This window comes from Lutra lutra, chromosome 9 (genome assembly GCF_902655055.1).
Source record: "Lutra lutra chromosome 9, mLutLut1.2, whole genome shotgun sequence".
NCBI lineage: Eukaryota > Metazoa > Chordata > Mammalia > Carnivora > Mustelidae > Lutra > Lutra lutra.
In genome coordinates, this window is record NC_062286.1 from 24,778,778 (window position 1) to 24,795,015 (window position 16,238).

Genomic DNA, 16,238 nt, shown 5'->3' on the forward strand with positions numbered 1-16,238 from the left:
CGCCAAAAGGCAAACAAAGGTGTGCGTGTCTGGAAACTCCTCAGCCCAGCTTGCCCCACCCTAAACATGCTCCCACTGCCTTCTGTACAAAGAGCTGGCTTCTTGGGGGAGCCAGGAGAGACGCACGCATGCCCAGACCCTCCCCAGGTGGAGATGCCTAGGTGCTCACCAGGTACCTACATCTGGGCTCCAAGCCCTCCTCCGAAGAATACCCATGCCTGGGCAGACGCGGGGACTCCCCCAAGTAGTGAGCGGGGCACACTACTGCAAGGCCAGAGAGGGAGCAACTTGTCCAGTTTCAAACAATTTGGGGCACTTCTACTAGCTGTCCCCACCCTTTCTCCTGCAAAAAGGAAGTGAAGGTCTCTCTGGGGTTTGCTGTCAGGGAGCAGATGCTTAAGGTTCTCCACTGGTGGGAATTAGAGAGAGCAGAGGCCACTGGGCTTGGGACTGGGAGCAAAGACAGCTTTGCTCAGCTTTCCTGACCTGCCCACAGTCCCTTCTCTCCTCTGCTATTTGCTCCTGGTTTCCCGGCAGCGACTGCAGAGGGGGAATGGGTGTGCTGAGAGGCATTCACACAGACCTGGTGTGGCATCCTGCCGCTCATTCTCCCTGAGTGACCTTGAACAACTCCCTTGACTTTGCTGAGACTCAGTTTCCTCATGTGCAAAATGGAGACGTGAGGGGTAAAGCGATCGAGGCACTGGTTGCCTTGCTGGGGTCCAGGGGCTTTATACACCCACCGTCTCCCATTAGCCTTGCAAAGCAGGAGTCTTTCTATTTTACAAATGAGGAAGGATGTGAATACTTAGCAGAACATCAGACAAGGTACACGGTCAATAAATATTGATTCCCTTCTTCTGTAATATTTGCAAAATTAAAAAGGCCATACTCAGAGGCAAACCCAGAGCCGCAAATGCATTCATTATTAAACGTGATAGAATAAAAACATGAATTAAACAGTCAATTCATAGATGTTAGAAAGATGAAAAGGGACTCAAATATAGGCAGAAAAAAATGATAAAAGAGACAATTAGCAAATTCTAATATAGAAAAACAGCAAGATTAAGAAAGCAAATAACTCATTCCATTTGGGGGAGAAGGTTTACATAGACTCCACCTTTGGCAAAGATGGTAAAGAAACCCTACTAAAATTAGAAATACAAATGAGGTTTTAGCAATATAAAAGCATGATGTAAAATTCTATATGAATGAATTTAAAAATAATGATGATTTTCTGACTAAAAGGAACACGATCAAAAATGAGTCAAGTTCGTAAATAAACTGAAAAAATAATCAATAATCTTGTGATGATATTTCCAGATGATAAAGAATATACCCCTAACAGCTCTGTAAAGGCTTCTAAAGGTGCATGATTTCCTACAGAATTCTCTCAAACTCTCAGGGAATAGACAATTCCTATGTCACTTAAATCTTCAATATAAGAAAGAAGGCAAAAAGGAAGTAATTGCCACCATTTATTTTAAGAAGCCAGCATAGCCCGAGACAGCGAAAGCACAACACACCTACACACACACACTACTGATTTAGGATACCAGGATGGTTTCATATCAGGATATATATATATATATATATATATATATATATATATTTTTTTTTTTTTTTTTTTAAGATTTTATTTATTTATTTGACAGAGAGAGATCACAAGTAGATGGAGAGGCAGGCAGAGAGAGAGAGAGGAGGAAGCAGGCTCCCCGCTGAGCAGAGAGCCCGACGCGGGCCTCGATCCCAGGACCCTGAGATCATGACCTGAGCCGAAGGCAGCGGCTTAACCCACTGAGCCACCCAGGTGCCCTCAGGATATATATTAAAATAAAGTAGCATTTACACGGGCTAAAGGAGAAATAATTTATATCCTTCTAAGAAATGCACAACTTTCTCTGACTCAGTAAAATGATAAAAAGTTAAATTAAAAAAGTGTAACTAATCAGGGGCAAAAAGACCTCCTAATGCTGTGAAAATGAAGTGGCAATTATTGCAAATCAATATTCAATAGCAAGTCTAGGGGCAAACCCTGGAATCGTCTGCATCAAAGTTGGGCACAAGATCTTCATTTGTGTCTCTTGTCCTCTGAGGGAACTGTTTCTTCCCCAGCCTGGGCTTTAGAGGGGTGTTGGGTGATCTAACAAGAGCTCAGTGTGCAAAATGGAGACTCGAGGTGGCTCAGTGGGTTGAGCATCTGACTTTGGCTCAGGTCGTGATCTCGGGAGCTTGTATGGAGCCCCTCATCAGGCTCCCTGCTCAGTGAGGGGTCTATTTGTCTCTCTCCCTCTGCCCTGTCCCCTGCTCATGCTCTCTTTTTCTCTCTCAAATGAATACAACCTTTTTTTTTTTTTTTTTTTTTTTTAAAGAGAAGTAAGGGGGCACGTGGGTGGCTCAGTTAGTTAAGTGTCTGCCTTTGGCTCAGGTTATGATCTCAGGATCCTGTGATTGAGCCCCACATCGAGCTCCCTGCTCAGTGGGAAGCCTGCTTCTCCCTCTCCCTCTCCCCCTGCTTATATTCCCTCTCTTGCTCACTCTCTCTCTCTATCAAATAAATAACTAAAATCCTAAAAAAAAAATAAAAAGAAAAGTAGGGGGGCACCTTGGTGGCTCAGTGGGTTAAGCCTCTGCCTTCAGCTCAGGTCATGGTCTCAGGGTCCTGGGATCGAGCCCTGCATTGGGCTTTCTGCTCAGTGGGGAGCCTGTTTCCTCCTTTCTCTCTCTGCCTGCCTCTCTGCCTACTTGTGATCTCTCTTTCTCTGTCAAATAAATAAATAAAATCTTAAAAAAAGAGAAGTAGAAAGAGATGGAAATTATACCCAGAAGCATTTTCATCTCTGGGCTGACTTGCTGAGAGAATAGGTAAAGATGAAAGGATAGAGATGTGAGAGAGATGTATATATCTCACAATATTACTCAGCCATCAAAAAGAATGAAATCCTGCCATCTGCAGAAACAGGGATGGAGCTGGAGAATATTATGCTAAGCAAAATAAGTCAGAGGGAAAAAAGGGGAGGAAAAAAAAAGAGAGAGAGAGAGAGAAAGGCGAACCAAGAAACAGACTCTTAACTATCGAGAACAAACGGATAGTCACCGGGGGAGGGGATGGAGCGATGGGTGAAGCAGGTAATGGTGATGCAGGAGGGCACCTGCTGTGAGGACCGCCACAGGATGTGGTCTAGAAGTGTTGAGTCATTAAATCGTACACCCAAAGCTAATATCACATCAGGTTAACTAGCTGGAATTTAAATTCAAACCTAAAAAAATAGAGAGAGAGATGGCCGTGCTCTGTGGGTGTCACCAGGGGGGACGAACACACCAGGGCAGTGAAGTGTGACAAGATCGGCAAGAAGCAGTGTCCACCCTGAGCGTGACTCAGTCTCCTGGGACCTTCACAGACAGGCGGACTGCTGGGTGCTGCCTCCCACAGCCAGGATTCAGTGGGTCGGCGGGGGTTGGGTTCAGGTCGTATACAGCAACACCAAGGACTCAGAGGCCCCACCAAGGGCGGGGGACAGGTTCAGGGAAGCTGAGCACTTTGTTCCAGAAGCCACAGGAATGGGCTGTGAAGCAGGCAATGGGGCTCCACAGTGCCTAGCTCTTCCTCACCAGCAGACAGGGCTTCTCCCTGTCAGGGTTTTCCAATTCTGTGAGATGGGCTCTTTGGGGGCTCTGAGACATCACTTGTATGGAAAGCAGTCACGATGGTTACTTTTATGACCTGACTGGATCATGGGGTACCCAGATACTCAGCTAAACATAGTTTCTAAGTGTGTCTGTGTTTCCAGATGAGATTAGCATTTATTTGAATCAGAATTAAGGAAAGCAGGTTGTGATCCCCAGTGCCCATGAGCACCGCCCAATTCGCTGAGGACCCCAATAAAATGAAAGGGAGAGGAAGGGAGCATTTGCCCCTTCTCTGCCTGACTGCAAGATGGGACATTAGTCTTCTCCTGCTCTTGGACTGGGAATGACACCATCAGCCCCCAGTCAGACTAAACTATACCTCTGGCTTGACTGGCTCTCCAGGTTGCGCAAGGCAGACCTGTGGGAATTCTCAGCCCCCATAACCACGTGGGTCAGTTCCTCACAGTAAAAACATCTATGGGCTAAGTCTAGGTATTTCTTATATAGTAGATGGATACACACACACACACACACACACACACGCACAAATCTTATTATTACTATTTCCTTTGGAGAACCTTGATTAATACAGAAGCCACCAGAAACAGTCATACAAGTAATCTTAGCAACTTCTGCATTGAGAAGTTCTTTCTCAAGGCAAACTTTTTGGGGCAGTCTGTGTTATATCAGGTATATCAGAAGCACATGTAAGGCAAGAATGCCTAGAATCTTAGAAAATACTCTCTTAGGTGGTACCAGACCAGGCAGTCTCCTGTGATCGCTTCTGGACATGTCTTTTCCAACACAACCTCCTTTGGTATACTTTGGAGCGATTCTTACATTCATCAGAGGCTGCTAATGCATGGTCCCAGAGGGTGTGCTGCCTTCTGGATGAGGGAACACCAGGTTTATCATCTTGGCATTCAGAAACAGGCTAAATGTGTCTTTCAGAGGGTGGCCAGAATTCAGGCTGGGCAGTATTACTCCCTTTCTACTTTTGCTAGAGAGTTTTGTTTTATTGGTGTCAAAGTTCTTTGGCTCAATGACATTTGGTTCGGGCATGATCACTTTGTCACTTTTGGTTACCTGCTGCCTTTGTAACTACACTCATATGCCCATTTTGTTAATCTCTTCCTTTTCTGAAGAACTCATTTTGGTCCCAAGGTCAATCATTTCTAGTGAATGATCCTTTTAGAAACTCCACTCTGGCTACTTAAAAGATGAAAAGTTGTTACCTGGGTAGGCGATACTTCATTCTGGGGTGGCCATGAGCCAGAATCCACAATGGGGTTGGGTTTGGAGCTCTTAGCACCCATCAGAGAATGTGTTTTGGGCCCATAGATCCTTCTTCAGTTGAGAAGTGAAATGTTTGTCATAAAAGAATGGGGGCAAAAATGAAACTGCAGCCTCTCAGTCTGATATGTGTTGGTGACTCTGCTGTGAAGATCTTTATCTATAATTCTGTGCTGTCCAATATGGTAGCCACAAGTCATATGTGACTACTTTAAATTCAATTTAATCTTCAATCCCTTAGTTACACTAGCCACATTCTAAGTAGCCAATAGCTACATATAACTAGTGGTTACTGTATTGAATGGCATCGAAAGATTCCGCCATCATGGAAGTTCTACTGGACAGTGATCATCTATTGAATAAGGATAATAATATTAGCTACCTTACACTACTATGACAGTAATTAAATGAAATGTCATATGTAAGGTGCTTAGATCAATACTTAATGCATGTGTATACTTGATAAATGGGATTTGTTATTATTTATGAAATTAAAATTCTAAAAGGAAGTCACTCTAACGTCAACTTTCATTCAGGGAAATTAACAAATAGATACCCCATGTACAAGTCTAATTCTCAGCATTGTCTCTTGCTGACACGGGGGGTTACAGGCAGTGCTGAGGCTGATGAGGAGTTGGGTCTTATCAGTGCCATTGGCTCAGCGCAGGGTCACAGGCTGTTCCAGAACCTGATCGCCTGCCAGTGGAGACAGTGTGAGGGGTGGGTTGGAAATTTCTTAAAGAGAAGCTGAATGAAGCAGGATATGAAGGAACTTCTATTTCAAAATTCCAGCAGCAAAATGGATTAGGTTGACTCTTGGAGGGAGGGAAGGATGGAAGGAAGGACAGAGTCAGAGACAGAGAGAAAAAGAGAGGGAGAGAACATTATGGGACATCAAACAACTTTTTTTGTACAAGGCATAAAAAACTGAGTCTAGTTTTATGCCCCTGACTGTTGGGCTATTAGTGAATCTACCAAGCCCAAGTGAGTACTCAATTTCAATGATATCCATGATGGCTTAACAATTGCCTAGCGGATGGAAGGTCCCCATTGTCTGGAAAAGCGAAGGATGTGAAGATGGCCTCAGAAGCCTTGGTACCATCTCAGTCATTACATTGTTGAACTTGAAGGAGTGCCAGGCAGACCTCTGGACAGTGACTGGGCAAACTCTAGATTGGGAGGCAACCTTCTGAAAGTAGTGAGAGTTAGCAGAACACGAGAAGAAAGTCATTCTCCACACTCCCTGCCAGGCTCCCCTAGGCTCTCAAATGGTTTCATCTGACCTACATTTCTCCCCTTAAAGTGTTTGTTGAAACTATTTGAGGGCTGAAGCTGACTGTAGTGTGAAAACCCAAGAGAGCCAAAAGGACAGTTCCCGAGGCTGCTTCCCTATGCCATCCTTCCCAAATTATTTGTAGTAACAATAGCTAGTGTTTGTTAAGTGTTTACAATGTGCTAGACACTCTTCTGAGTATTGTCTTCATTCCTTAAAATAATCATGTGAGGTGCACATACAACATTTCATTTTTACCCACATTCTTTTTCACCTAAAAAATGGAAAGTAGGACATGACATGGACATTGATTCTTGGTTACCAGACAAGCGAGGAGTCTACTGATGCACAAAATATTTGTGGCACACAGGAGCCCAGAACATAACATGAGCTTATGATGAGACCTGATGGAAAACAGGAGAGTGTGGTGATAGAAGGACAAGTCTTGGAGACAGAGCCCAGGGTTCAAATCCCAGCTATACCACTTTGGGCACGTCACTTAAGTCTGTTTCTATTTCACATCCATAAAATGGGGTTAATAATTGTACCTCCTTATAACATCACTGTGAGGGTTCAATGAGTCAAGTCCCCTAAAGCCAGGCCTACCATATAGTCAGCAGTGTGTAAGTACTGGCTTTTACAACTAGGATTGAGCCACACTGGCCATGGCTCTTCTTCCAAGGCTCCTTCCAGGAACAACTATAAGTTTTGGCAGTTGAGGATGTCACCATCTTGAAAGGGTGAGTTCACTGGCCTTCTCGTCTATCATCCTACTTGTTAAACAAGTCAACCTACGGATTCTCAATTGCACATATGGAGCTTGAAACCCACGTCAAGGACCTGTAGATAGAGTCATTCCTTCATCCATTCACACACTTATTCATTCATGCAGATCCTAACAGAGTCCTATTGGGCACACAATCCCCTGTGAAGAAAAGTGCACCATGTGGAATGAAGAATTTTTTTTTAAAAGATTTTATGTATTTATTTGACAGACAGAGATCACAAGTAGGCAGAGAGACAGGCAGAGAGAGAGAGAGAGGAGGAAGCAGGCTCCCTGCCGAGCAAAAAGCCCGATGTGGGGCTCGATCCCAGAACTCTGGGATCATGACCTGAGCTGAAGGCAGAGGCTTTAACCCACTGAGCCACCCAGGTGCCCCTGGAATGAAGAATCTTAATTTAAATCCCAGGTCCTTCCCTCACTAACTGCCATCTTATGCAAGTTGCATCACCTGTCTAAATCTGTGTTCTTCTTAATGTAACGGAGAAAGAACAAAAGATAAAAAGCAAGAGAAGACACATGGAAAACTCAGGGAAATAGAAATGTAAATGTTGTGATGAGGGACAGGAAGGCATTTGTCTCAGCTTTCAGCTGAGAAGAAGAATGGAAGTAAGACATAGCTGCCTCTGTATGCCCCTGTTTCAGGTCCCTGGCAGGATTCTCAGGAAGTCAACTCACTTACGTTTGCCTCAATTTCTCCTTGCCCCCAAAATACAAAATTTGAGATGCTGCTAGAATCAGATAATAAGAAACTCCCAACTCTTCCTCTGAAACCCTTCCATTTCAACATAGAAATGTTATAAATTCTTTAACACTATAAATATGATCTCACATCTATTACTCAGCACCTTGGGGGAAAAAAAAAAACACTTTCTAAAAGAATCTCAGCTCCTAAAAATAACAAAGGGAAAAAATATAACCCTTCCAAACTTTAAATAGAGTTCTCTGTTCAGCTCTCTGTAGGAGGGGAAGGCCAGAAGAAGAGAATTGTTGCTGGGAACTTCATGCCTCTTCTGGTGAGATAGATCCTGGAAGCCTGATGTACCACCATTTAATGCTGAGCCCTACCTGATCCCCACATACCCTCCCCTCCCCGAAACTCAAATCTGTCTCAGGTTAGGGCAAGACTTGACAACTCCAGAGTTCAATGTCTTATTGTATGTCATCAGAAAATGCCCTTTCTGTATAACCTAACCTGGGTTTACTGAAAGTAGAGTGCTTGGAATTTAATCAGTGCTTTGTAGCACTTGCTGATATTGTAATTATTAGCTTACTGGACATTATATTATTTTCTCTTGTTCTACATTCTACTGGCTGCTTTTGGAAGCAAGAACAGCAGAGTTGGGCATTAAGGCCCCCAGAGTGGTCCTCACCTGGGTCCTTTGCATCAACAGTAGCCCCTGATGAGATTATAAGAATGTTAAGTGGGTTGAGAAATTTTTCTTGGGGATTCATGCCCTGAAATGAATATTGTTTAGAAAAACCCAGAGGGCTCATCTTACTACAGAGCTGAGTTAGCAGCCATCTGCTGGACTAGGGGAAGAGGGGGTTTTGAATGTTGCCCTGAAATATCTCCCTAATTGTATAGCTGATATCTGAAATCTTTTATAAGTGATCAAGCCTTTGCAAGATTGAAAATACAAATTTAAATGAGAGAGGTGAGGCAATTATTTAAATTTATCCTATTGTACAAGTGATGGATGTGATATCTTGCCTTTAAGTTCCAACAGGGAAAAAGAAAAAAATAAGGACATTGATAAGGAAGAGAATAAGGAGTGATAGAGACAGACGGGCTCAATTATGGAGATGAGACCAATTATTACAATCTTCCTACCCATGGTTTCCCATTTTACAGATGAGAACATGAGGCATGCAATCCAGTGATGTGCTCAGTGATAGAAATGGGTTAGAATGCAGGGGTCTTGGTTTCTGGTACAGGGTCCTTCCGTCCCCCTGAGGATACAATACTGTAGCTGAGGGACCCGATAAATCTCATTCTCCTTCCCATTTGGTTTGGGCCATCCTTGAAAATCAGGTCACAGGCCCATCCTTCTTTCAGTGAGAGGTACCATGAGACGCAGCTCGGTGGTGCTGAATGTGTTCCAGAGGGGCTCACTCACCTTTGGCCGCATCCACCTCAGGCTGGAGAGGTCTTTTCCCTGGAGCAGCTGCAGACCTATGGAAGAAGGCTCTGCAGGGAATGTCTCATCCTCAAATGGTAGGCCTCTGCTTAGGCAACTATCCCACAGGGAGGTGAAGTCCTGGCCATTGAATTTGATGACAGGGGTCTTGGCTAGAGGCTCTTGGTTCTGTGCCATGACTCTCCTTAGAAGACAGGTAAGGCCTTTTCCTTCTGGCAAGAGAGAGAGATATTTTTAGGAATAAACTCTCAAGTCCTTTGCATCATGAGATGTGAGCCTTGGAAGGGCACTCAGATGTCTCCCACCCCCTTTTACAAGTGACAGTACTGAGACCCAAAACACTTCTGTCCCCAGTGACAGAGCCAGTTGGTGGGTGAGCCCAGACTAGAATTCAAGCATTCTTTCTCCCAGTCCAATTCTCAATCTGCTGTACCAGAGAGCTGCTCAGTATGCTGTTATGTGCATGAGAGACTATGGGGGGTATTTGTACATTAATGAACATTTATTGAGTGCTGACCTTGTGACAGGCACTTTTCTGAATGCTGGCAATCCAAAGATAAATACGACATGATCTTTATCCCTAAGGGGTTCATCATCAAGTGGGAAAGATGGCTAAGACATATGGACAATTTGCTATCATTCAGCAGAAACTGTCTAATTAAAAATGTGTACAAAGTCCTGTGGATATAAAGGGGAGGAACTATGAACTGCCAGGGAAAGTCTGGGATGACTCTCCCACAGGCAGTGACATTTGAAGGGGGCCTTGAAGGAAGAAGACTATGCCAGGTGGAGAAGTGGTGGGTGTATATGTATAAATTATTATAAATCTGTCCAGGTTCCCTAAGTAGCAACTGCGTGGAGGCCCAGGAATTGGATTGGAAAGGTCATGGGTGTTAGAGAGAATGAGGGGGGCAATCTGGAGGGGTCAGTGAGGTAGAAGCTGGGGATAAGCAATGTTGGCAGAAATGGCCAGGAAAGTAGGTTGGAAAGCTGGACTGTGACATGTTTTATGCCCTGCAAGCACTACAGGGACATTGAAGAGGTCAGTCATGATCAGATTTGTGTAAAAGATTGTGGAGCAAGTCAGAGGCCACATGAAGAGAATAGGTAGGGACTGAGACAGGGAGAAGATTAGGATGCTGCTACATGTGTTCATGGTAGAGATAGTGTTAGACCATTAGTAGTTGAAAATTTTGGAAAACAGATTCTAGTGTCATTTTACAGGTAGAACTAATAGGATTCCATGACGAATCAAATATGGGGGCAGGGGAAGGAGATGTGGGATGGGAAAAAGAAAAGGCAGTATGGTGAACAAATAAGTTTTAAAGTTTGCCTTCTGCTCTCACCACCTTCCTACTGGTCCATAATACGGAGTAGTATTCAAGCCTGTGAACCTACTTCTCCATCTGTACAGATTAATGGTACCAACCTCACAGGGTCTGTTGTGGTATTAAATGAGAAGAATGGCTGGCATACAATGGGCACTCAATAAAAGTCAGCATCCTAATTTCCCTAAAGAGATGTCAGGGAAGTCTGGGATTTCTTGTTCAGGAAGCCATAAGTGTGTAACTGATGCCATTCACAAAAATGTATATCACATCCTCCATCTGTGAGGGAAGCTGACTTGCATCTGAATCCTTATTGACTGTTGGACTTAAAAAGCTTCCTTAGCCCTTAAAGTAGTACATGTCAAGCTTCTCAGACTATTGCACAGAAGACCCTGAAGTCTATAGGTCCTATCCATTCCCACTGCACTGGGAAAAAGGAATGAGGTGATGACAAAGAACTAAAGAGGGACATAAATGAACAACTCATGAAGAAAGAATATGAACTTCCAATCAAGATCTTGGATCATACCAAAAAACATGCAAACTTAAAATGACTTAGCAATGTTTTTACAGTTAACATATAGTAACAGTATGTTGTGAATTATTTAGATAATACAGATTCATAGAATATCATCTATAAAGTGTCACTGTACACACATATTGGAGGGAATCACACACACAAATGTCTAATGAATGAGGTAAAAATAATTTATATTTGAATTTGAATAATTTGAAATTTGAATAATTCATTTTAGGTTGGACCATATGAGACTGTCATCTTTTAGGTCAAAAATTATTGAATATAGTCTATTTCATATGGCTTTGCCTAAAGTAAAAATGTTTGAATGTAGGCCATTTCATTTGGTTTAGCCCAATATGTTGTATGCATTTCTTTAATCTAGCTCTTGGAAAATAACAGTGAAAATATGTCAATGTACCTTACCACTCACTATAGGGTTAAGAGGAGAGCCCACAACAAATTATATAGAAAGCCAAAATAACAGTAAGGTATCATTCAAGAGCAAAAAACAGTAATAGACATTGATTGCCAATTCAAGAAAAAGGCAATGACACCTGATAATGGAGAGTTGTGAAAATTATGGGTCTCCCAATTCCACATATGCTCAAGGACAGTGGAACCAATACAGCATTGCCGAGCCACCTACCTTTCAGTAAGATATTGAATTAGAGTGTATGATAAATTCCAGCAATGAGCTAATTTTAGTTTAGGAAAACCAAATAGTAGTTACTCTTAATAACACAATTGTGGGATATAAGAGGGAGTCTGCATATACAAGTGAGTGTGAAGAATTTGGCTTGACCTCTTCTTCAGGATCTTGCAAAGATCTTTACTTACCTTTGGGAGTCAGTTCCCAGGACATCTGTAGGGCCCTCACTGCTCATCATTGGGTAGTGGACAGTTAAGAGTCCCCATATAATATCCGCTTTCCTCATTTGTGAAATGATGACAATAATGTGCATGTTGTAGAACTCTTTTTAGACTCAGATGAAACCATGCTTGTCAAGTACTTAGCACAGTGACTAGTACACAGAGAGTGTCACTAAGTAATGGTTATTAGCAATATTATCATTTTGATTATGAAAGGACTATGCAGAACGCCCTACGTCTTCTAAGATGAGGGCTTGTTCTTAGGAATGACAGCTAGTCTCAGATGGGCCTACAGGGGTGAGGGCCAGGGATGAGACATCACATCCATGTCCTCAGCTCTGCTACTGCTCTGTACTCGCTAACTGACAGCCTGGGAAGGAAAGTAAAGACTCTGGGGACAGATGGCAGGTCTGTGTGTCTTTTGGTGGAGGAGGTGGTCCACTGCTCTGAGAGAGAAGAGAATCTTGATGGGGAAAAGAGAAGGTAGACAGGAAGGGGAGGGAGCCTCCCCACTCCACACACTGACCTCACACCAACCATGTTCACCCTGTTGCCCCTTGAATTGCTTATGGCTTTGCCAGGAAACAGCCTGTAGACTCACTTTCTCAGGCAGGAAGTGTCTACAGAACTTGACATTTAACTTTTGTGTGCAGCAGAAAAGGCCAACCAACTCTCATGTCTGTCATTTTAGGGAGGGCTTTTTGGCTTATTTCTTTTTCTATCTTGCTTCAGTGTGAAAGGTAAACAAAGGCAAGAGAAGACTCAACTGCTTAGGTTAAAAAGAGAGAGAGAGAGAGAGAGAGAAGACCTTCCTGATATTTAGGCTATAAAGCTGTCTTACTACTGGGGTATGTCTTGAATCTGGCAAGAAAAATGGCAAAAGAGGAGCTAAAAAATGGCAAAAGGGTTTATGTAAACTTTTTGTGAAGTTTTTTTGTAAAGTTTTTTATGTAACTTTTGTAAAGTTTTGTAAAGGGACTTATGTAAAGTCCCTAATGTGAGAGATGGTGTGAGCTGATGCATCAAGCCTCAGAACTAGGATGAGAAGGAGGCAAGAGATACACTTGGTTGTGAAACCTGTCCTGTTCCCCACAATGTCTATAAAGTGAGTTTGATTCAGTCCTTCCTCATGTCCTCTGCTGAGCTGGGTGACTGTCTTAGACTGTTTAGCCCACAACAAAACACCACAGAGTGGGGGCTTAGGCAACAGACATGTATCTCCTCATCGTTTTGGGGGCTGAAAGTCCAAGATCGGGAGGCCAGCATGGCCAGGTTCTGGGGAGGACTCTCTTTCTGCCTTACAGTTTTGATGTGTCCTCCCATGGAAGAGAGAGAGAAAGAAAGAGAGAGAGGGAAGGAGGAAGAGGGAGAGAGATATCTCTCTCTCCTTATAAGGCCACAGTCTTGTTGCTGGATTTGGACTTTACCTTATGACCTTATTTAACCTTAATCACCTCCTTTCTGAGCCTCTCTCCTGAAAGAGTCACAGTGGGGATTAGGGCTTCAAAATATTAATTTGGTGGGGGGAACACAGTTCAGTCCATAGTAATGACTAACCCCTGGCTGTTCCAATAACTCCCCTAGCACTGGGTGCATATTTTAGGCAGCGTGCAATCAAATAGAAGTGGTTAACTAATGAATCATTGACTACTACAACAAAAACTTATGATGTATACTATATGCTGGCTAACCGAACATAATAAAAAAAATTAAAAAATAATGAAAATGTGGATAAAAACCTTAAAAAAAAAAAAGGAATGGGGGCATATCAATAAGGACCTCAGGAAGAAGGCAAAGGATGTCAGTAAACACAAATGAAAATGACCCAACAGCGCTGAGTATGTAAACATTATTGAAATTCATGGAAAGATGATGAGGGCTCCCGAATGCCAGAAAGGTCCTGGGTACTTAGACGATAATATCTTTGGTCTGGTAGCACCTAGTGCCAGGCCCGGCATGTAGTAGGTATTCTATAAAATTCTTACAAGTGTTGGTGGGATGAATGCTGCAAATCAGCTATTTTCAAGTATGTTCTGTGGAGCAGAAGCCTCCATAAATAACAGATTATGAGGTCAAATGGTTTGGAAAATATTTCACCTCAAATAGTCTTTATGGAGATTCACAAAAGCTTCCAAGAAGGCCTCAAAAAAAAAAAAAAAAGTTTGCTTTCAGGGTTTCACACACATATATAACCAGCAAGTCCTTTAATGAAAAATTCTTATTAACATATGGGAAAGATGCACAGAAGTTAAATGACTCTAGGGAAAAGAAGGAAAGAAAGAAAGAAAGAAAGAAAGAAAGAAAGAAAGAAAGAAAGAAAGAAAGACCCCAATGTTAAATGGCTTTAGAAGATCCCAACTCAAGTCCTCATTCTGCCTCTTAGCCACATGATGCTGAGAAAATTTTCTAAGCACTTAGCACCTTACAGAAGGTGTACTTGAATGCATAGTCTGAACTTAATCATAATGATTCCTGTTTTTTTTTTAAATCAATGTTTTCCAGAGTATTATACTAGAACACAGATTCTACGTAACACTCACTTTGCCCAGGATAGAATCATAAACTACTCAAAATTAAAGAACTGTGACACAACGATCTATTCTCAGGAGAAAACACAATTGACAGGTGCCGGCTTTGCAATGATCTAGATGTAGAAATTATCTGAAAAAAATTTTTCAGGAAGCTATTATAAAATAAAGGAAACACACTTGAAATGAATGAGAGGATAGTCTCAATGGAGAGATGGGAGTTATAAAAAAGAAACAAATGGGAACTTTAGAGTTGCAAAATACAAAACTTAAAACAAAAATTCACTGGATGGGCCTAAGAGCAGAGTGAAGATAACAGAGGAAAGAATAAGTGAAAAAAGAGGAAAGAATAAGAAAGGATCCAAAAGAAAAGAAAAGAGCCATAGGTGGACACGTGATATAATACTAAAAGGTGTGACTTACATGTAGTTGCAGAACAAGGAAGATGAGGATCAAGACATTAAAGCAGAAAAAGTATTTTAGAAATGGCCAATTACTTCCCAAATTTGGTGACAAATTTATGAAGTCAAGAAGCTTGAAAAGTCAAGAAAACCATGACACATCATAATCAAGATGTTGAAAAACCAAAGATAAGGAAAAAAATCTTGAAGAAGCTAGAGAAAAATGACATGTGAAATCAAAGGGAATAATGATGTGAAGGACTACAGATTTGTCACCAGAAGACATGGAGGACAGAAAGCAGTGGAAAAACTTTAAAATTGCTGAAAGTAGGGCCTCTGGGCGGCTCAGTTGGTTGGGTATCCAACTCTTGACTTCAGCTCAGGTCATGATCTCAGGGCACATGATCGAGCTTTGGGTTCAGCGGGGAATCTACTTAAGGATCCTCTCTCTCCCTCTCTCTCTAAAATAAATAAACCCTTAAAAATAATAAAATTGTAGAAAGAAAGACATGCCAAACCAGAATTCTGTATCCAGTGGAAATATATTTCAGGAATAATAGTGAAATGAAGACATTTCAGATGAACAAAATCTAACAGAATTCATCATCCAAAGACATGCTTCAGAAGAAATGATAAAGGAAGTTCTTCAATTTGGAGGGCAAGAATAACAGGGAAAACTGAATTTGCAGGAATGGTATACAGTAAATGTATGAGAAATACACAAGACTGGTTTTTTCCCTCTTAAATTCTTTAAAACACATATGTGTGTTTAAAGCAAAAATTATAACATTGTCTGGAGAGATTTCAAAGTACGCAGATATAATTCATATGACAGCTATAACATAAGGAAGAGTAGCAGGGAATTAAAGGAAGCTATATGGCTGCAACTGTTCTGTATTTTACATCAAGTGGTACAATAGAATTAGGAAGATTGAGTATGTGTATTATAATCCCTAGACAACTACTAACAAAATAATAAAAAGTGATATAGCCCCAAAGACAATAGAGAAGTTAAAATGGGATACTAAAACATATTCACGTAATCAAGAGAAGTCAATAAAGGGGGAACAGTGGATAAATATACAAGAAATAGACATAACTCTATATCAATAATTACACATTAAATTCAATTAAAAGGCAGAGATTTACAAAGGAGATAAAATAGTGAAACTCAACTATATGCTGTCTATAAGAGACACTCTAAATAAAGGCAGAGATAACTTGACAATAATGACAATAAATGGATGAAAAGAAATATGCCATACAAGCAGTAAGCATAAGCAGGCTGGGGTGAATATTAATAGACTGATCAAATAAACCTCATGGGTCACCTGGGTGACTCAGTGGGTTAAACCTCTACCTTCGGCTCAGGTCATGATCTCAGGGTCCTGGGATCGAGCCCAACGTGGGGCTCTCTGCTCAGCCTGCTTCCCTGCCCTCTCTCTCTGCCTGCCTCTCTGCCTACTTATGATC

The 16,238-nt window shown here is 42.0% G+C and overlaps 1 protein-coding gene across 1 annotated transcript in view; it reads right to left on the reverse strand.

Annotated features, from left to right (window-relative positions):
• The window catches only part of CAPN13 (calpain 13), an 80,355-nt gene that overhangs the window by 51,690 nt on the left and 12,427 nt on the right, over positions 1-16,238 (reverse strand). Inside the window, exon 2 of the mRNA XM_047747148.1 lies at positions 9,098-9,330. Within this exon, the coding sequence (XP_047603104.1) occupies positions 9,098-9,295 (198 nt within the window). The 5' untranslated portion in view covers positions 9,296-9,330. The remainder of the gene's footprint in view (positions 1-9,097; positions 9,331-16,238) is intronic.